The sequence below is a fragment of the Cynocephalus volans genome, chromosome 2, assembly GCF_027409185.1.
Source record: "Cynocephalus volans isolate mCynVol1 chromosome 2, mCynVol1.pri, whole genome shotgun sequence".
NCBI classification, from domain to species: Eukaryota; Metazoa; Chordata; class Mammalia; order Dermoptera; family Cynocephalidae; genus Cynocephalus; species Cynocephalus volans.
This window is the reverse complement of record NC_084461.1, coordinates 117045530-117066900: the sequence shown is the minus strand read 5'-3', so window position 1 is coordinate 117066900 and position 21371 is coordinate 117045530. Positions and strand designations below refer to the sequence as shown.

At 36.0% G+C, this 21371-nt stretch overlaps 1 protein-coding gene across 2 annotated transcripts in view; it reads left to right on the top strand.

Moving 5' to 3' along the window:
- The window catches only part of AFF4 (ALF transcription elongation factor 4), an 80074-nt gene extending 59048 nt beyond the window's left edge, over positions 1-21026 (top strand). For both annotated transcript variants that reach the window (XM_063088128.1, XM_063088127.1), the window contains 12 exons: positions 50-212; positions 892-1809; positions 3711-3796; positions 4416-4677; positions 7466-7560; positions 8181-8244; positions 8352-8488; positions 8762-8833; positions 9933-10026; positions 10759-10802; positions 12117-12337; positions 15245-21026. In XM_063088128.1, coding sequence (XP_062944198.1) covers positions 50-212; positions 892-1809; positions 3711-3796; positions 4416-4677; positions 7466-7560; positions 8181-8244; positions 8352-8488; positions 8762-8833; positions 9933-10026; positions 10759-10802; positions 12117-12337; positions 15245-15372 — 2284 coding nt within the window. In that variant the 3' untranslated portion in view covers positions 15373-21026. The remainder of the gene's footprint in view (positions 1-49; positions 213-891; positions 1810-3710; positions 3797-4415; positions 4678-7465; positions 7561-8180; positions 8245-8351; positions 8489-8761; positions 8834-9932; positions 10027-10758; positions 10803-12116; positions 12338-15244) is intronic.
- The last annotated feature ends 345 nt before the right edge of the window (positions 21027-21371 follow it).

Here is a 21371-nt window from a genome sequence, read left to right as displayed (position 1 = left end):
TCACGATAAAAAAAAACTTTTGGTCATTTATATGCTTTATCTCTTTTAGTAACTCTGAACCTTCACACCATAATAGTGAAGGAGCAGATAACTCCAGGGATGATTCTAGCAGCCACAGTGGATCTGAAAGCAGCTCTGGATCTGACTCGGAGAGTGAAAGTAGTTCCAGTGACAGTGAGGCCAATGAGCCATCCCAGAGTGCATCTCCCGAGGTGAGAGGGAGGGAGAGGCTACCCACAGGCCTGCTCAAGGCCCTGGTGTGATGCCCAGTTAAGACCTGATTCAAATATAAGAAGTGAAGGAAAGAAGGTTACTTATTCTGACAAAAAGAACTGAAACAGTGTATCTTGGGGAAATCTAGATATTTCAGTTTCTTTGTTATTTGAACAAACATTTGGTCTAGATTAGGAACTGCTTAGGGTCATATTGCAGGTCAGTAAAATATCGGATTTCTTTAGTTTGGTCTTTATTTTTGTGTCTCAACATGGTAACTGATGTTATGCAGTTAATGTGGATAAAATGAGTCTCACACAGTGTAATCTTACTGTAGCTTGATCAAATGCAGTTAAAAATCTCTCTTGGTACCTACATCATTTGTTTACTTTCAGGAATTATATATACTATATGGTCCTTTATAATAATGCCTTTGAAGTTGGATTCCTAATAGGAATATTTGCTCTTTTAAAGGTCATATATAACATTAAGCTTATATTCTTATTCAAGTAATTAGAACCAATAGTCAATATTCAGCCCTTTGTTTTGGTTCAGACAGAACCATGAAAAGCAAGTGCTTTTGTTGTATTGGGCATGGTATTTTTTCCTCTTCCTTGAGATTGTAAGGAGGGAGAAAGCCTCAAAATTGAAAAAAGCATATGTATTTCTGTTTTTCAGCCTGAACCACCACCAACAAACAAATGGCAGCTTGATAATTGGTTGAATAAAGTGAACCCACATAAAGTGTCACCAGCTTCTTCTGTGGACAGTAACATCCCATCATCTCAAGGCTACAAAAAAGAAGGCCGAGAGCAGGGCACTGGGAATAGCTACACTGATCCCGGCGGACCTAAAGAAACAAATTCCACTACTCCTGGACGAGACTCCAAAACCATCCAAAAGGGATCAGAAAGTGGGCGCGGGCGGCAGAAGTCTCCCGCACAGAGTGACAGCACAACACAGAGGAGAACTGTAGGCAAAAAACAACCCAAAAAGTCTGAGAAGGCAGCTGCTGAAGAGCCTCGTGGAGGCCTGAAGATAGAAAGTGAAACCCCTGTAGACATGGCTACCAGCATGCCCTCCAGCAGACACAAAGCAGCCACCAAAGGCTCAAGGAAACCCAATATAAAGAAAGAGTCTAAATCTTCCCCTCGACCTACAGCAGAGAAAAAGAAATACAAGTCAGCGAGTAAATCTTCCCAGAAATCACGGGAGATCATAGAAACAGATACTTCATCCTCAGATTCGGATGAAAGTGAGAGCCTTCCTCCTTCGTCACAAACTCCTAAGTACCCTGAGAACAATAGGACTCCCGTTAAACCCTCCTCGGTGGAGGAAGAAGATAGCTTCTTTCGGCAACGCATGTTCTCTCCTATGGAAGAGAAGGAACTTCTTTCACCCCTCAGTGAGCCTGATGACAGGTATCCACTTATTGTGAAGATTGACCTGAATCTCTTGACTAGAATACCAGGAAAGCCTTACAAAGAAGCAGAACCACCCAAGGGGGAAAAGAAAAATGTGCCAGAAAAGCACACGAGAGAAGCTCAGAAACAAGCCTCAGAAAAAGTTTCCAACAAAGGCAAGAGGAAACATAAGGTTTGTAAAAGGTTTTTGTTGTTGTTTGTTTTTAAACATCAGAATTTGGAATGCTATGGAAATCTCAGTAAGCCACAAAATAACAAGGAGGGTCATGAGTTGTGAGGGAAAATAGTGGGTGAGCTCAAGGCCCAATTAAGGCTACATACAGAGCAGTCTTTTGAGGACTTATGTGCCTATCTCCTTTAGTAAAGCAAGACAGTTTTTAATCAAACAAGCAGTGAAAGGCTGGCCAGTTAGCTCAGTTGGCTAGAGCACTTCCTCTTAATACCAAGGTCAAGGGTTTGGATACCCTCACTGGCCAGCTGTCAAAAGAAAGAAGTTGAGCCAGCACTTCTATTCAAAGTATATGCTGGCCATTGTAGAGGTGAAAGTGGAGCAGAGACTGCAGACTGGCCTTTACAACATTAAAATTTTGGTTATAGGTGTTTTTAATTGGGATGTGTACTCTCCAGGTTGTCACAGTACCTACCATCCTCTTCTGTCTTATACACAGACCAAGTTACACTTTTAAGATTACTAAAATTTTTCATATCTATAAAACATAAAATAAAAATCTATAAGCCAGATTTTTATTTTATAAAATGTTTAACAACAGTAGACTTGATTATGATTTTTGAGATTTATGGCTTTGGTAAAACAGTGTCAGGGGTAATTCCTGCAGATAAACAGGTGGTACTGTGAGGAGACCCAGTCAAGGGTACTGAAGGGCGTAGATTCCTTTTTCTCATGTTTTCGTTTGTCCATCTTTAATCATTTGTGTTGGGGAACAGACTTTTTCGTTATGGGAGAATATTCACATTCTTGTGTCCTGATACTTAAAGCAATCAGAAAACTTAGATTCACCTGGGAAAGTGTCATTGACAACAGATGGGTCCACCATGTGTGTTTTCAGCCAAAAAGTTTTCAAAGTCATTAGGCTTGGCTGTAATCAAAAAGATGAACCGTAGCAAGTGTTGGTGAAGATGTGAAAGAGTTGGAACTTTCGTACAGTACTGGTAGGATTGTAAAATGATGCAACTGCTTTGGAACACAGTTTGGCAGTTCATCAGAAGTTAAACATAGAAGTTACCTTATGACTTAGCAATTGTACTCCTAGGTATATCCAAGAGAAATGAAACATATGTCCACACAAAAACTTGTATTTGAATATTCATAGCAGCATTATACATGTTAGCCAAAAGGTGGAGAAAACCCAAATGGCTGATGAGTGTATAAATAAAATGTGATAGTCTGTACAGTGGAATACTATTCAGTCATAAATAGGAATGAAGTACTGATTCATGCTACAACATGGATGAACCTTAAAAAAAATTACACTAAGTGAAAAGAGTTAGACACAAAAGGCCACACATATTGTATACCATTTATATAAAAAAATCCATAAATATAAAATCCATAAATATAAAATGTATAGATTAATGATTGCTAGGGCGTGGGGGCGGGGGAGGAGTGGGTAGTGACTGCTCATGGGTATAAGAGTGTCTTTTTTGAGACGATGAAAATATTTTAAAATTGATTGTGGTGATGGTTGTACAACTCTGTGAGTATACTAAATGCCATGGAATTGTGCACTTTTAAAGAGTGAATTTTATGTTATGTGAGTTATATGTTAATTATAATTTCATAGATACCAGCCCCAAACATCATTACATTGAAAAAGATGCCATCTAAAAGACTATAGGAAATTTGTTTCAGTATTTGGGTTCTATATATCTAGAATAGGAAATCTCTTCTCAGCCTTAAGACCTAATTTATTGAACATTGTTTAAATGAATTCTTTCACTTATCTTCTGAAGTTTTATCAGGGATAAACTGTTTGGGGGAGACTGGTGGTGGAAGCTGAAGTTAGATGAATAAAAATCAGACCTAGTAGCTTCTGTTTGCTGTTTTTCATCCAGAATGAAGATGATAATCGAGCCGAGAGCAAGAAACCCAAAACAGAGGACAAGAATTCATCAGGCCACAAGCTATCCAGCAACAGAGAGTATGTTCCCAAAACACATTGCGTGCCAGTGTTGTTAATTTATGTATATCATTTGATATTGACAACTTTCAGAGTGTTCATTTTAGTAAGCATATGTCATATACGTACACACACATACATGTACCAAATAGTGAGAAGTTTTGCTTTTAGCTAATAGGGATGGAAAGCATTTAAGATTTAGTTACTTCTTTCTCTCTCCTTTTCTTGATGAAATAGGGTTGAGTATGGGGTAACAATTAAAGTTTTATCACTTTCTGGTTAGATGGCAAGCTTGTCTGTAACTTGCAAGATACTAGTTGCTAATTTATAAGCATTAATCACTTCATTAACCATTCATCTATTTGTTCATTCATTCAACCAGTATTTATTGAGTACAGTATTACTGTGTGGCAGGCCATGGTTTAGGCACTGGGTATGCAACCATAAAAACAAACAAACAAAAAATCGATAACATGCCTACCATCATGGAATTTATAGTTTTATTTTGCTTTGCAGAATCATGTGTCCTAGTAACCCAAGGGGGAAAAATTTGCCTTGAAAGCAGGCAAAGAGAAATGGAAAAATCCATCACCCCTGTATTACTGTGTGGAGAAATGAGGGCATTTGTTTGGTTTGGCAGGTCATCTAAGCAGAGTGCTGCAAAAGAAAAGGATTTGTTGCCTTCTCCTGCTGGGCCTGTTCCTTCAAAAGATCCAAAAACAGAACATGGCTCTCGGAAGAGGACTATTAGTCAGTCTTCTTCATTAAAGTCAAGCAATAACAGCAACAAGGAGAATAGTAGCAGCAGCAAGGAGAATACTGGCAGCAGCAAAAACAGTTCCTCCACAGCCAAGCAGAAGAAGACGGAAGGGAAGACTTCCAGTTGCTCCAAGGAGGTTAAGGTAAGGTGTTGGGGGTCTGAGGCTTTTGAAAATCCTCTCATTGCCATGTGACCTCTCCAAGTGACACTGTTTTGCAGTTTTTGTAAACATTTCATTAAGTTTATGGGCCTGTGCATTTTACTCTATATGTCATAATCTTGATGATAAATTTATGCAGTCATCTGAGACCATGAAAGCAGTGAGTCAGCTGGCCACATGCATACTAATTAAGGTAAAAACCCATTAATTGGAAAAGTTGGTTATAAAAGTTTTTAAAATAAGAACTAAATGGCTCTGGTGGCTAAGATTGAGTTTTTTATTGTTTGAAATGGGCTTTGGGTTTCTTAGAATTAGACATGACAAACAAAATATTACATAAAGTGACAAAGCAACCATTTGGCTTTGATTTTTGTGAAATAGAAGAAAAAATCTGTAGGGGAGCTAGCAATGAAATTATTCCTAATTATTGTTATTCTTAGTATTGCTTATAATGCAGGGGAATATTCTTCATGTTTGTGGGGGGATGTGGATTAAAGAAGGTTTTTCTAGGTTATTCTTTAAGTAGACTCTCACCTTCAGTTGGTTTACCAGGTTGTTTGCATTGCTTTCCACATTGTTCTGATTAGGAGCAAACTCCCTGAAATCAGAGTACTTAAGACAAAATTAAGAAAATACCTAAATTTTCAAGAATATAATCCACTGGATTATTATTTGTGACTTAAATAAGCAAAGGTTTGAGCATTGAAAAATTAGAATGCTAAAGGTTATTAGTCGTGCTTGTTAAATGTAATTAAATTTTAAAAGTTAAGGTTATTTTAGTTATGAACAACTTCTTAAATTGAGATATACAGGTTTTTTTCTCCACCTGAATACCCTTCTTCTGTGGTAGTTTAGGTAGTTTAGGGAGTTAACCCTGGCATGCTTAGAAGGCTGACTGTTCTGTTGGCATCCTTCACTGTCCTGGTTCTCTCTCTGCTTGCTCACTGGCTCCTTCTACATTTCCCATGATTTAACTGTAGGATTTGAGGCCTCCGTGCTTGTTTCTTGAAATCTCCTATTGCTTTTTTTTTTTTTTTTTGGATGCATTCGTTAAGTGAGCTCTCCTGTTCATTTGGCTTCTGCTATCTCATAAATAAAAATGATTGTCTATGCCTCTTTCTTATGAAGGAAGTTCCTTCAAGAAATTTGTGTCTTACTTTTTGTTTTATCCAATGCATAACTTAACTGGGTAATTAGGAAATATTTGTTGGATGAAATGTAATTATTTGGTATTCTATTGTTTTTGATAAAATACAGGCCCTTACCACTTTGATTTTAAGTTCTTATGGCACTTAACAATTATTAAAGTTATTAATGTTAATCAGTCTTGACAATTTCCAATTTAAGCAATTACATATGAGCTTATTAAAGAAAAATCTATAATTTAGTTTGAAAATACGCTATTTTTTACTATATCAACTAAAGAAAAATTAGGTAATCTGGAAAACCAAAATTACATATTCTTTTTATGTAAGAAAAGTATGTTGAAATATCTGGAAAAAATTTTTTTAAGAAAACTTCAGTTTTCCTCAAATAAATCTGAACTTAGGCCATCATGGGTTTATCTATAAAACACAGAGGGAAGGCAATCCTAGTAATATTACACTGCAACATAATATTTAGGAAACCATTTCATAAACCTGCAAACTTTACCATAAAGAACTTAGCATTTTTCATTGTATAATGATAAATATAGTAAAAAAAAAAAAAAAACACGTTTTCTCAAATCTCAGGACTTTTACTTTCATTCTTTGAAGTAAGCTGTAATGGATGGAACTGAAAAGCTTATCAGACAAGGGAAAAAAATTATTACATGGTTCCTTTTAAATAGATTTTAAGCACAAGTAGTGAAATTATGTATTATTGGGTTTTCTAATGTTGAAACATTTATGCAGTCATTGGATAAATTCTACTTGTTTATGGTGTTTTACTATGGAAAAATGTATATTCTTTTTATTAAAGATGGGATTAGACGGGAGGCAGTTGGAAAGAGAGAGAGTTATAACCCTCGCATAAAGGGCTATGTTGACAGGAGGCAGAATAGACATGTTGATGGGAAGCAGAATAAAGTTCAAAAAAAAGGCTATGCTTTTGAAATCAGACAGATCTAAATTTAAAACTCAAATACCAGGAATGCCATTTTAAAGCTGTTTGAACTTAGGCAAGTTACTCAACCTCCTTGAGATTGCTTTTTTATTCGGTCTCATAGCCGTACATATTTTATAAGGTTGTTGAAGGATTAATGACTGTCCTAAGTACTAAGTTAACTTAGTGCCTGGTAAGTAGTAAACATTAGGTATTCTTATTGCTGTTTTCATTGGCCAATAATTACTAGTAAATTTTGCCCTATGTAGTAATGCCATTTTGATAATAGGTTTGTGGACTTCCTTATGTTTTAACAAGTGCCTAGGCCAGTGACTGGCACATAGTAGACCCTTAATGAATATTAGAATGAATATTTTGGTTATATAAAATGGACCTGTTCTCTAAAAAGAAAGTTTACATTATAAAGTTTATAAGATTTTTTTGTGTGTTTTCTTTTTTTATTTTTATTTTTTATTGAAACATAATTATTGTACACATCTGTGGGGTGCAGTGCTGAATATCAATACCTGTGATTTGAATTTATAAAAGTTCTGTAACAAGGAAGTTAACTACCGAAGGCAGTGGTATTTTGTTTCCTTTTTACCAGCGGCTAAAGAAATACTATTAGTTTAATTTTTAAGCTCATCATAGTTTTCAACATAGTTATATATATTTTTTTGGTCAGGAAAAGGCTCCAAATAGCTCCTCTAGCTGTCCTCCATCTACACCAACTCCTGATGCTTCTAAGCCTCGGAGAACAAAGCTTGCCTTTGATGACAGGTGAGATGAATGTGATTTTTTTATGCATTTAAAAAAATCATTCCAGTCAGCATATAATAAACTCATTTTACGTTCTATCAGTGGTGAGAAGGATTTATACTTTATGTGATTCATGGAATATTTAGGTTCTAATTTGAAAGGCACCCACTAGTCCAAATACAACTTCTTTAACTTAACTCCATGACTCTCATAGGGGATGTGAGTGATGTACCTTTCAGTAGAATCATACTGCTGCTGCTGTCACTGTTTCAAATAGGTGTGGTTTTCTTAGGTGAGGAAGAGCAGTGTTGTTCTTTTCCTCCATCTTGAGATAAGGTTATTTCTTCTACCCACATTTCATTTACTCTTAATCTTTCGAACAACTTGGGTAAATTAGTATTTAATTCTAGGGAGCTTGATTTCTATTTTCCTAAGTAGATGATTTGCCTTGAGCTAGCCAAGATGATTTATGCTCTTAACCTCATATACACATTTGTCAGAAAAAACTGAAATGAATGTTTAGTAGTAGCTCATTTTCTTTACTTGAGGACATGAATACTGAGGGGATTCTAGAGACTGAAATGAGCTAGTATTATCTTATAAAAATAACATTTTATTTACAATGAAAATTTACATTGCAGAAATTATTCAGCAGACCATTATTTACAGGAAGCAAAAAAACTAAAGCACAATGCAGATGCGTTGGTATGTAAATATTCTTACATTTATGTATTTGATCAAGTTAAGTTAAATCCTCATTTGTTGTTTTTACCCATAATCACTATTCACTACTTTTATTTTCCTTTCTTCAGTCTGATAGGTTTGAGAAAGCAGTATATTATCTTGATGCTGTGGTATCTTTCATTGAATGTGGGAATGCATTAGAGAAAAATGCTCAGGAATCCAAATCCCCATTCCCTATGTATTCAGAGACGGTGGAGCTCATCAAGTAAGTAGAAAAACTTACCACATCATTGGTAATAACATTATTTCTCTGGTCCCTCTAGGAAGGGGCTGATATAACAATATATATATATACACACACACAGTAAACTGAAGAAGATGTTTGATCCTTTATTGTCCTGGGATAAGGAGAATTAGATACTTCAGTGGGTATTTTTGCCTTTAAGTTTGAGTCTAATGTTTTCAGGACAAAGGAATCATGAGATGAAGATAAAGTATTATATTCTATTTGTCATTTGCTTATTATTTTAACTCACAGATATACTATGAAGCTAAAGAATTACTTGGCACCAGATGCCACAGCTGCAGATAAAAGACTCACAGTGCTCTGGTAAGAAGTCTGTGTTCTGGTCTCTGCTAGACCACAGGCAGTTCCATAATAAATTGTGCTGTGTGTGCTCTTCTGAATGTTATCCTTGAATGTTATCCTTTAACCAACCTTTCATAACCCTGTCATAAATCTGTTCTTAATGGGTCAAACAGGAAATAACTTAGAATTCCTGGTGAAAGGTGTTAGTTGTTGTCAGTCTCTGATCCATTGACCTCATAGCCTTGGTAAGGGGGACTGATACTAGGGCCCTCCACTGTCTTAAGTGGTCACTTTTACAGGCTCTTTTGGTACTTTCTCTCTCCTTTCATACAAATACCTTTCCTTAGGGAGCAATCATCTCCCTTGCTCAGAATAAAGAATGTGACTTGTTTGCTTTGTCCCAGGGAGATATTATCAGTTCATTTGTTATAGGTATTTACTTTATCTGACACTGTTTAACACTGAGAATGCAGCTGTGAATAAAACTGACATGGAGTTTTTTGTCATGTCGTGGAATTTACAGCCTAGTGTGATGCAGAAATTAAATAATCACACAAGTCCTGTTTGTCATGGAGTTTACAGCCTAGTGTGATGCAGAAATTAATTAAATAATCACACAAGGATATGAATTAAATACTTTGAAAGAAAAGTATATGTAACTCTAAGAGTAGAGGGTAGGACACTCTAGTTAAAGGGAACAATGTATACGAGGGTTGGATGGTGGAAAGGAACGGGAGACTTTCAAGGAACTAAAAGACCGATGAGAAGTCAACATGACTGGATTATTTGTAATTTAGTCTGAAGATTCTGCCCTTTTGTGATTTTTTTTAATGCATATGTTACTATGACATGTTGGTGTCCTGTGAGTGAGGTTTTGATTTTTGAATGTCAGCAAATAATTGAGAGGCTATCCTAGGTTTCTTAGCCATCTTCCCCTCCTTAGGGTACTACAATGAGAACACAACTTTTGGTTTTGCCTAAGGGTTAGTGTTGTTGATGTAATGCCACGGTCTGCTCACATGAGCCAGTCCTGTACTCTTACACAGTGCAAAGGTTGTCTGTTCAGATGTGGCCAGAGTCTGCTGTCCTACTAAATAAGCTGCTCTTTTCCGTTGGCTAGCCTGCGATGCCAGTCTTTGCTGTACCTGAGGCTATTCAAACTGAAGAAGGAGAATGCTCTGAAGTACTCAAAGACGCTGACAGAGCACCTGAAGGTAAGTGTACAAAAGAGGAGGGTTCATTTCCTAGGACACAAAATTTGGAGTCTCCCATCCCCATCCCAGAAGTGCCCTCATGTTTAGATAAAACACAGCAGGGGAGCTACTGTTGGAGAACTTTCAAATAAGTTTGAAGTTTCTTGGAAAGTTTTTAAATGCACATATATCTGATTGCAGAATTTATGTAGCCATATGCAGCAACCATATTTATACTTTAAATGATCTTTTGTTTCACTACCATCCTTCTTTAGACTGTTATCTTAGTTTCCTAAAATGGCCTCCTATATTTTTTCAGGCTAGCACTACATAAAATCCTACTCTGATTATGAGTTGGAACCCTTCAGTAACCTGCAGGATCAAGTCTAAACTATTTACCTTGGCCTCAAGGTCTCTCTCTCGTTCCTTGTCTAAACCTCTGCTTTAGGCAAAATGGATTGGATGGGGTCAGTACATTCTTTTTGCTCAGTCTTTGTGCATAGTATGACTCACCTCTCTGTGCCCTTTCTGCTTCCCTTTACTCATCTGAGTATGACTCCTTCTTTCCTTGCCACTTTTGTGAAGTCTTCCAGCACTCACCTAATAACTTCTTTCTGTTGTACATTTACACACACACACACACACGTGTGTATTTTGGTGTCTTAAATTTATAAAGCTGCTTGAGATCAGCTCTGGCCCAATGCTTTTGAATATATGTAGTATATTAGTAAGTACATTGTATTTTTTCCACAGAACTCTTATAATAATTCTCAAGCACCATCACCTGGTTTGGGAAGGTAGGTAAAATTTTATTCTATAAAATATTATTTGTGACAAGTTTATTTATAATGTAAAAGTGGATACTATCACGTTGGCCATTAAAGGAAAAAAATTTTTTAATTAAAAAAAATTTTAAAAGTGGAATGGGTAGAGTCCAATTTCCAAAAATGGAAAATAACTACTTTTTAAAAAAATCAAGATAATCTCTATTAAAGCATTTTTAGAAGTTATAATTTTTTCTCTTTTTTATGAGTGGAAAATATAAATGAATATAATCATAGAAAGAATAGAGATGGGATATGTCTAATCCTACAGAAATCTGAGTTTTTAACAGCAACTCAACCCTTCTCACAGTTTGATTTCCATAGTTACTTGGGTTTATCACAGTGGGCTTATCTTTACTCGAGTCTTGGCACAGCCAGAATTTAATAACAGTGACATGATCTCCATCCCCACCTCTCTCCCATCCCACCCACTCACAAAAGGAGGAAAAACACCATGAATCCTTTTTTATTTTGTAAGTTTATTTGTTCAGTTATCATTTTTATGTGAATTGACATCTTTCTTTGCCCTGTATATACTTACTTTGTTTTTCTTTTTTTTTTTCTGTATGTATTTTCTTAAACAAATTTATGATCCTAAAAGTGCAGATAAAAATAAAAACAAATAGCTTTTCCCCCCAACTTTTGTTTGATTTTTTCCTTTTTTTCAATGTGTGATCATAGTCTTGTGCATTTCCACAAATTTTAGTACTCCTGAAATGAAGAGATTTCAACATGTGTTCTTTAAGAAATATTTAATTGGCAGGAAGTTTGGGGTAGTTGCAGTTGATGGAGGACTGTACCACCTTGTCAGCTTTGAATAATTTGATTAAATCAGGAAAGTGTCAGAAATTATGGACCTCCACAAAAGATGTTCCCATCTACTACCATAGTTTTTTGGGTTAAATATGAATTCCACCCAACATTATACAAAACAATTTGAAAAATAGTTAATTATATGTCTGAATAGATGGAAAGTGTGTTGAGCTGAGAGTTACAGGGATTTGGTTTTTAATTCTCTGAACTACTCCCAACAAGGTGTATGGCTTCTTCAGTTATCTCCCATCCCTTGTTCTTTCGCCAGTCATTAAAACAAAAGATCTAGATAAGATTATAATTTACAATGGCCTTTAGTACTTATTTAGATGAAAGTGTACTTCTCTTTTTCCTTCTAATTTAAAAGAATCTTTACATTTTTAAAAGCATTCCTGTAGGAAGAGCCAATAGTACCTTGATTTCATAACGTCCACCATGTCCATATGAACAAGCTTCTTGTTTCTCTGTGTGTAGCAAAGCTGTTGGGATGCCTTCCCCTGTTTCTCCAAAGCTGTCGCCAGGCAATTCGGGAAATTATTCTTCTGGGGCAAGTAGTGCTTCAGCAAGTGGTTCTTCAGTGACAATTCCACAGAAGATCCACCAGATGGCAGCCAGCTATGTTCAGGTTACATCCAACTTCCTCTATGCCACTGAAATTTGGGACCACGCTGAACAGCTTTCCAAAGAGCAAAAAGGTAGGTAGGTAGGTCTCTGGATAAACTTTGAGGGATGGAATTTTTAAAAGGAACTTTTATGATTTAAGTAAGTGTCTGATCTGTGTTTAGTTTATTACCTAATTTAGAGTTAATAATCAGTTTGCTAATAATCTCCATTGCTTAACAGTCGTACTAAACAACTGAATTTTGTCAAAAATTCTCTGTCATGATATTGGTGACACAAACTATGCTAAAAATAGTTCTTTGAAGACAAACATACTTTTCCTAGCACATTAAATACAACTCATTATAGAAGTAATAAAATATATGTACTACTCTAGGATGGTTAACAGTAAATCTGGCTATCGGTATAGTATTACATCTAGACATCTTGTACATCTGAGATGTTTAATATATAAGAAAGCACATTCACCCTGGATTTATGGGTAAACTAGAGGAAACTTACCTAATAAAAGAGACTATGAATGAATAGATTTTTTTTTTTTTTTTTTTTTTTTTGTCTTTTTGTGACCGGCCATACTGCACTGAGCCAGTGAGCGCATCGAGCCAGTGAGCGAATCGAGCCAGTGAGCGCACCGGCCATCCCCATATAGGATCCGAACCCGCGGCGGGAGCACCGCTGCGCTCCCTGCGCCGCACTCTCCCGAGTGCACCACGGGGTCGGCCCGAATGAATAGATTTCTTAGCAATCTTTAAAATTAGGTTGTTTGAGGCTTTGCGTCTTGAAAGTTTATTATCTCCCAAACTAAGGACGTTGAAAATTGAAGTATTTAAAGATCTTAGGAAAAAGTACTGTATAAACACCACTTTATCTTAGTAGATGTTGTTAGCAAATACGTGTGAGTGGCATCTACTCAGGTTATCTCTTTTGCAGCGAAATACTAAAGTCAGTCAACCGTGTCCTTTTGTCACAGAGTACATTTAAATACTTTGTAGTATGAACAGGTAATCAAATGAAAATGAAAGATTTCTGTACTACAGAGGGGTAATGATGAGCGAAAGGTAGATGAGGAGCCCCAACATTTAACATAAAATTGTGTTCATAAAAACACAATTTGTTCCTAAAATTTTAAATATTGTCAGTACTGCAGATGAAAGGTTACAGAGCCGAAATTCCTATAATTCACCCCTACTTTCCATTCTTCTCTCTGATGGTAGTTTTCAGCTTCTTTTTTCCCCTTCATTTTCTTTCTTTTCTTACTTTTTGAATGGAAAATTTCAAATACTGACTAAAGGAAAGATAATGGTATAATGAACCCCCCCTCACATACCTTTCATTCAACTTTAGCTTCAACAGCACAACATTTTTCCAGTCTTGTTCCATCTCTTTCTCTCTCTGTCTCCCTCATACTTTTCTTACCTTCCAGAGTATTTTAAAGGAAGTACCAGATATCTTGACATTTCACTTGAAAATACTTTGGTATGCAAATGTAAATGATAAAGACTTTCAAAACATGATCACCATGCCTTTATTGCAGCTACCAATGTTAACAAAAACTCTTTTATGTCATCTAATACTCAGTCTACCGTCAAATTTCCCATATTGTCTCACATGTGCCTTTTTTTTTTTTTTTTTTTTAAACAGTTGGGTTTATTTCAAACAGGATCCAAGCAAGGCTGCACATTGTGTTTCACTAAGTCTCTTAAGTATCTCCTCCTCCTTCGCTTCTTTTTCTTTTGGCCAAGCCATTCATGTTGATGAGAACCCACACCATAGAATTGTCATATTCTGGATTTGACTGATTACTTAATGATGTCACTTAACTTGTTCTTTTGTCCTCCTTATTTCCTGTATACTGGTAGTTATATCTTGAGACTGTATTAGATTCTAGTTCAGTATTTTAGATAATAATGTTTCAGGGGTGGTTCTCTCAATTTCCTACTGCATCATGTTGGGAGACATGTAATGGTTATCCCTTCTTAGTGACATTAAGTTTGGTCAGTAGATTCATTTAGGTGGTGTCAAGCTGATCAGTTTGATGTAAGATTCCCTATTAAACTTCAACTTATGCTTTTAGCATTCATTGATGATTATTGTCTGGATCTTTTATTCTATTAGGAAATAGAGAACTTATCAGGAATTTTCTATTCTGACATTTTGGCATCTATTAGCTGGAATTCTGTAAAGGAGAACTTTCAAGTGTTTGGTTACTTCTTGTCTCGTTTGAATAATATGAGATCTTTATCATGAGAATTGGCCCTTTTTCTCTGAACATCTAAAATCCCTCTTCTTCATATCTGAGCCTGTGTTCCTCTATCTGCTCCCAAAATTACACTGGGAATCAAATTTTAGAATACTATCATCCTCTCCTCCTGTCTATCCTCGCGCCCCCACCCCCAACCCTACACATGCACACCAGCCTGTATTTGTTTACACAGAAAGAATCCTTTTATTTCCATCCCTTAAATTTTTAAACTACTGTCTAAAAACATAGGATTTAATCTATCAATGGTGCATGGCATATGATTATAGCAGAAAAGATGTCATAAGTATCTAACCACACAGGAGCTATTGTGGGAAACATGCAAAGAACATCTTCCTTTTTGTACCACTTGCTTCTTATACAAAAACAGTACCCAGAGAATTTTTTGAGTAATCAAATAGAATATGTAGCACTAGCAGTCTGTTTTAATGACGCTTACTGCATAATAATTTATAATTTCCATCAGTGGAATTTTGCTTGTATGTATAACACTTAATTCCTGACCATACATTCTGTTTTAAATGCTGCACAATTTAGGGAACAAATATAACTTGAGAGACTATGGGATGATTTGTTCTAAAGCATGGGCAGCAATTATTTTAGTGTGTGAGGGAGTGTTTTTTGACTCCACGTAAATGCTATTTTACAGTCTAGACTCAAAATTTTAAAGGATTGATTCAAAAGAGTGTGCATCATTTAATGAATGTTTTTGGTTTTCTAGAATTCTTCGCTGAACTGGATAAAGTAATGGGCCCTCTCATCTTTAATGCAAGCATCATGACAGATCTAGTTCGTTATACCCGGCAGGGACTGCACTGGCTTCGCCAGGATGCCAAGTTGATATCTTGAACTGAACACATTCTCGTTGCCTCTGATTTTTTCCACAACACTGTGTCACATCACAAAGGAAAACTGCCATAACACATCACCTAGAAGACACTAAGAATGAGGAACGGTTTTTCTCCTTTGTTCACGTGTTGTTGTTTTTTATAACCCAAAGCCTTCATGTCAATTGACCCCTTCAATATTCCCAACGTGAAAAATTATTTAAATGCTTTTAGATCTGCAGCACATTGATAAGATGGTGTCAGTGATGTGTCGTAAGATTGAAATTCCAGCTGCAATTTTTAACTAATCAATTGTATTTCTACTTATTTTAATTTTTTTAAGTTCCCAGATTGGGCTAGTTTAAAATTTAGTTATTTCTGCCTACAAATTTACTCTGTTGAATATTTAACATAAATTTGATGTAGGTATATGTATTTATATACTTTGGGAGCTTTGTTACCTATGATGTCTTTTTTGTGGTAGCTCTTCTAAGAGTAAGAATTGGTTCATCTAAAATATGGACATATTCTTTCTACACCTACTACCTGATATTTCACATCTTAACTACAATTTTATTATTGTAGAATTTATGATTAGTATTAAGGATATTCTTCTACACATGAAAAACTACTTAAAGTATGAGAAGATGGCATTCTACGTGGATGTAAAATATTTCGAAATATGTCTAATTTGGTATGCATTATTTCAAAAACTGTGAATGTGTTAATAACACTATAGCAATCACAAGGTGACTATAACTTGCATTTAATGCATTATGAAAGAAGGCAGGCAAACTTTATAGGAGAGGCATATCTTGTTGAAGGGTTTCATAGACAATCTTGAACTTTATGGATTTTATTAAAACCATGTGTTCCTTTTTGTTGGTAATCATCTGACACTTGATTGAAACAAAATAAGTTACTGTTGTAAAAAGGATGATACAATTCCTGAGAGTTGCTGCCTATGTTTCTTTAGTTAACAGTGTCCGAAGGTTAAAATCTCTTCTCAGATTTTTTTTACTCATACTAGATTATGATGCTCTAATACGAGCATGCAGTGACTGATGTAGAAATGGGCTGGAGCTTTGGAGTGTGTGCTTTTGCTATACAACTGACAGTTCTAATGCCTGATGTAGAGATGGTGAATTTCTCCTTTTTAAACTTATCTTGTATTTACTCCCTTTGTATTATGAAGGCCCTCATCAATGATGTATGTTTCTGATGGGATCAGGAAATTGACACTAGAAAAGTACCTAACTTGGTTCAATGTGAGCTCTCTTGGGAAGGGGAGGAGAGCCAGGGTAGAGCTTAAGAAGCCAGCTCTGTAAGAGTTGTATATCAAAGTACCTTTCCCTACAAGGTGCATATAGGAGTCAAAGGTGAGAAATGTACCCTCTATACTTTGTTTTTAGTGCCCCTATCATGTCTGGTGTGCCTTAAATCTTACCTTTAAATGAAGACTCTGGATTGTTTACAGATGAAGTTTTACACTAGGACCGATCGTCCATTCATGGTGGGTCTTCTACAGTAATAATGTCAAATTCTCTTTTCTTTTAAATCGTCCTTTAGGGTAACATAAAGATTAATTCTTTCAGAAAAGCTAATGCTTTGGTACATAACTTAATTTAACCAATTGGGTAATGCTGCTTCGAAAAATAGTTTATCCTTTTCCCCATTCCAGAAGTGAATCCATTCAATCAGAAAAAAAGATTGCCCTACTTTTTGTAAATGATTGCTAAACTTGAAATGGGAAAGGGGAAAGAAGAGATAGAAAATCTCCAAGTCCAATGGTGCAGTGAATCCTCTGTGTTTGAGTCTCTTTTACAATTATTTCTGAAGCTAGTGAACTTTCATTGTCCTATGGCTTCATATTTATAAAGCTTCTTAACTGTTTTGTACCTTGTTTTCACGTGTCACTGAAATTTAAGATCTACAAATTGTGTTGAATTTAATTTTTTCCCTTGGAGAAATTGCTTCTGATATCTTTCTAACTTAATCTTAGTGTGTTCTAGGAACAGTTTTCCTTAAAAGGACAGCTTCTCAGTGATCATTATACTTATTTAGTAAGAAATTGTTAATCAAGTACATGTGTGTCCTGTCCTTCTCTGATTTCTCTGACTCCGATTCCTTAATTTGCAGTGATGTCTTAGAAATGGAAAAGTATCCTCTGGGTTTTTAAACTTTCAGCAACAACAGCCAGTGGGGCACCTCTAAGTTTGAGAGTGTTGTAGTCTCTTGTGTGTCCAGAAAGGCAGCAGGAGTGTTTCTGGGGTCACACAGATATTTTGTTAAAGCAGAGTTTCCTGCATGCTTTATGGTGCTGCTCTGAGATATTTTCTCTTTAAAACTGTTAATTCTTGGAAAATGAATTTTTCAAGCTTTTCATTGTGGAGGGTTTTTTCCACAAGGTGGTAATGGGCAATGGATCAAAATCCTATCCTAAATAACTGAATTTTCAATGTCATAGAGTGTGGAAATACCACTCCCTCTCTTGTGTCTGCCTTCTCAGATGTTCTGTCTGTGTCATCATCTGCTCCAGCACATATTTAGGACTCCTTCACTTGGTGACCATTCCTCCCTCCTCAGTAGGTGTCCTCAGTGTTTCTAACCATTTAAAACTGAATTTGACAAATGGCTAAAAACTTACTTAGTTTGAAACTTGTATTTAATATATAATTAATTATAGAAATAGAAACTATTTTAACAGTTATTCTGTTGACTGCTCTTTACAACCAAACTCGTATGCCAGGAGGCAGCAGCCTACACCACTGAACTCCTTACGGCAACCAACAAACCAATTGTAGTGGATGAAGTTATCACAGTAGTGTTGTTTGGGCTTGGCTGCACTGGGCTGGGGAGAGCACTCCCCTCCAGATGATTCAGCCTTCCACAGCCCAGCCTAGGCTCCAGTCTGGCTGGAGAGCATCTGCTTCCTTGCCTTGGTGCCACCGTTTTCTGGGCAAGTAGCCAGGAAATGACTTTATAAGCAGTGAGTACTTCAGATAAATTTATAGCTATAGCTGCTATAGTGTGGAGAAGGTTGATCACCACTGATTTAATTCTCCAATGTAAAAGCAATTAGAGTAATATATGCACGTGCCCATAAATACCTGTGTTTCTGGGGAGCTCCTGCACTGGTGGATCCATAGGCATCTGGGCTGCACTTTGAGTGGCACACTTGTGGCTTTATTAGATTCACTGTTTTTTGTTTTTTGTTTCATTTTTTAAATTCATTTCTTTTCCTTAAAGGTTTAATCAGCTAGATCAGACAGCATCATCTTGTATTTAATGACAGAAACTTTGGTACATTAAATTCTAATGAATGAGCTTGCATTGTGAAGAACCTACAAAAGGCATTTGTTGTAAATGAAAGTTCTGGCTCTGGAGGCCAGTATTCTGTGGAGTTTCAGAGCAGCCAGTGATCGTTCCAATCAGCAATGCCTAGTTGTATAGAGGAGGAGGAGCACACTGTGCACTCTTCCAGGTGTGAGGGTATGCAACTTTGGATCTTAAAATTATGTACACATACACACCTTATATATATATGTATGTATGTATGAAAACATGAAATTAGTTTGTCAAAAAATGTGTGTGTTTAGTATTTTAGCTTAGTGTAACTATTTCCACATTATTTATTAAATTGATCTAAGACACTTTCTTGTTGACACCTTGAATATTAATGTTCAAGAGTGCAATGTGTATTCCTTTAGATTGTTAAAGCTTAATTACTATGATTTGTAGTAAATTAACTTTTAAAATATATTTGAGCCTTTCTGTAGTGTAATAGGGCTCTTGCAGGGTGGGAAGGATTTTAATTTTCCAGTTGCTAATTGAACAAAATGGCCTCATTATGTGTTTTGGTTTATAGGAGTTTGTGTCTGGGTCCCAGAAACATCTACTGGGGACACCTGTTGTAGGCAGATTGTGATGATGTTTAGAGAAAAAAAAAAACCTAAGTAACTGGGGGAGCCGGAGTATTTCTAACCCATATAGACTTCTATAACTCATATTCCCTAATTACATGGAACATGGATTTCATTTCAACTTCATGCATCAATGTGTTGGAGAGGCAGATTTTTCCAATAATAATATTGCACCTCTAAGGTTGCTATTCAGTAAAATCAATAGATCATTTTTGAATGGCTTGGAATAGGTAGTGAAAAGAGGCCAAATTAGTGATGTTTGTGAGCATATCTTTCACATACTCACTAATGGAGAAATTCCATCTAGACCACTAGACCCTAAAACCAAGCTAGCAAGTGATAGGAAGTAAATTATTAATAGTTGATAAAGTGGATGCTAGTCTTACTGAGGTTCTAGTCACATGAACACTATGGTTAATTAAAAAGAACTTGCTGTGTCCAGAAAAGAGAATGGAAATAATAGCTAAGTCTCTTCTTTTAATGGAATTTGGTCACAGAATATGGTATTTGGGTTAAGTCAACTAAGTCATATATATATTTAAGCATCTTAAAATGGCAGCCTAGGTGGTCTTCAGGTAAAGAAGTTGACCTTCAGGAATGTCAGCATTGACCTCTCCTTGCTACCACTGCTCAGCTAAATATAAACTGCCGTTCTTAAAACAAAAACAAATGAAGCTCTCTAAAATGAGCACAGAAAAGCTCCCACCCTGAAACTCCAGTAACATTCAGTCTTGACCTCTTACTGCTTCCATGTGAGGTTTCTTTTCGGCTTTTAACCATTGGGATTTTATACCTAGAAAATATCTATTTGGAAATGCTGCCTTTCAAAACAATGCCATGATTATCCAGACTGTTGAGTTTGTTGTTGCTGTACAAAAAGTGTCCCCATTTTACAACTTTGTGCGCACACCTGTCATATCATTGACATGAGCATCAGCAGTACTGGGATTGGGGGAATGGGAGCTCACCAACAGAGCTGGCCCAATTGGCAGTGCCTGAAAAGGCACCTTCTTCAGGGCCGGATGTGGGGTTGGTAAGCACAGTTGTGAAAATTTCTATCTAGCCTCCGTTTTGAATGGTTTTAAGAAATTTTGTATATGGAGGATGGAAATGCTTATATATTTATTGAAAATCCTTTTATCTTATTTGAAATTAAAGTTATTTGGTAAATAATGGTTTGATATTTGGGGAGGGTTTTGGAGGGGAGGTAACGCCACTGATAAACTTAACATGCCTGTTGATTCTGCAGAAAGGTACTGTCAGTGACTGATAGGATGCCTTCGTTTTGTACATGATCCAAATCTTTGTTTTACATTTCTTTTATCCAGAATATTTAGGCATCTGACATTTTCAACCAAAATTTTGATTATATACTGTGATTTTGATTTGTTGCAATACATTAAAATTTCAGAGGTACTTTGGGGCTCAAAAGCTAGGATTTCTAAGTCAGTATGTGCATTTCACATAATAAAGCTGTTAATGGTGAGCAAAGTATTATATACTAACTAGATTTTTCCACATCTGTATAGTATATTATATGTATTTTGTGGTATTGAGATTATAGAAAGTTTAGAGTGTCAAACATGCGTTTAATGTGTATTTTTAAACAAATTTATGGCAATTAAAATATTTGGAGACAAGGGTATCACATTTCAATTTGTAAAGATCTTTTTAACTCTACTGTGTCATTAAGATGCTTTGTATAATGCCAAACCATAGCTGGAGAAACTAAGTTTAATAAATATCAAATAGATTTTCTGTATTAAAGTTTATAAACACTGTGCTCTTTACACTTCTTCAACTCTTACTTTGCCCTTTTCGTGCAATTCCTGTTTTGTATTTTAGGGACCAGTACTACTTTTCCTTAAAAGTCTAGTCCCACCAGCCCACATCTCATTTTCTGATTCTGAAAATTCTGAATTTGCTGGCCCTGGGTCCTTGAGCATAGATCATAATTTGCCCTGTCTCAACAGAAATCTCAAATCCTTTTTGGTATTCTTGGTGGCTTACGTTTTTGTTGTTTTATTAAACTAGATTTTTCTTCCAGTTCTGCCCTATGTTCAGACAGTCAAAGACAAATTTGGGTGCGTTTTCAGGT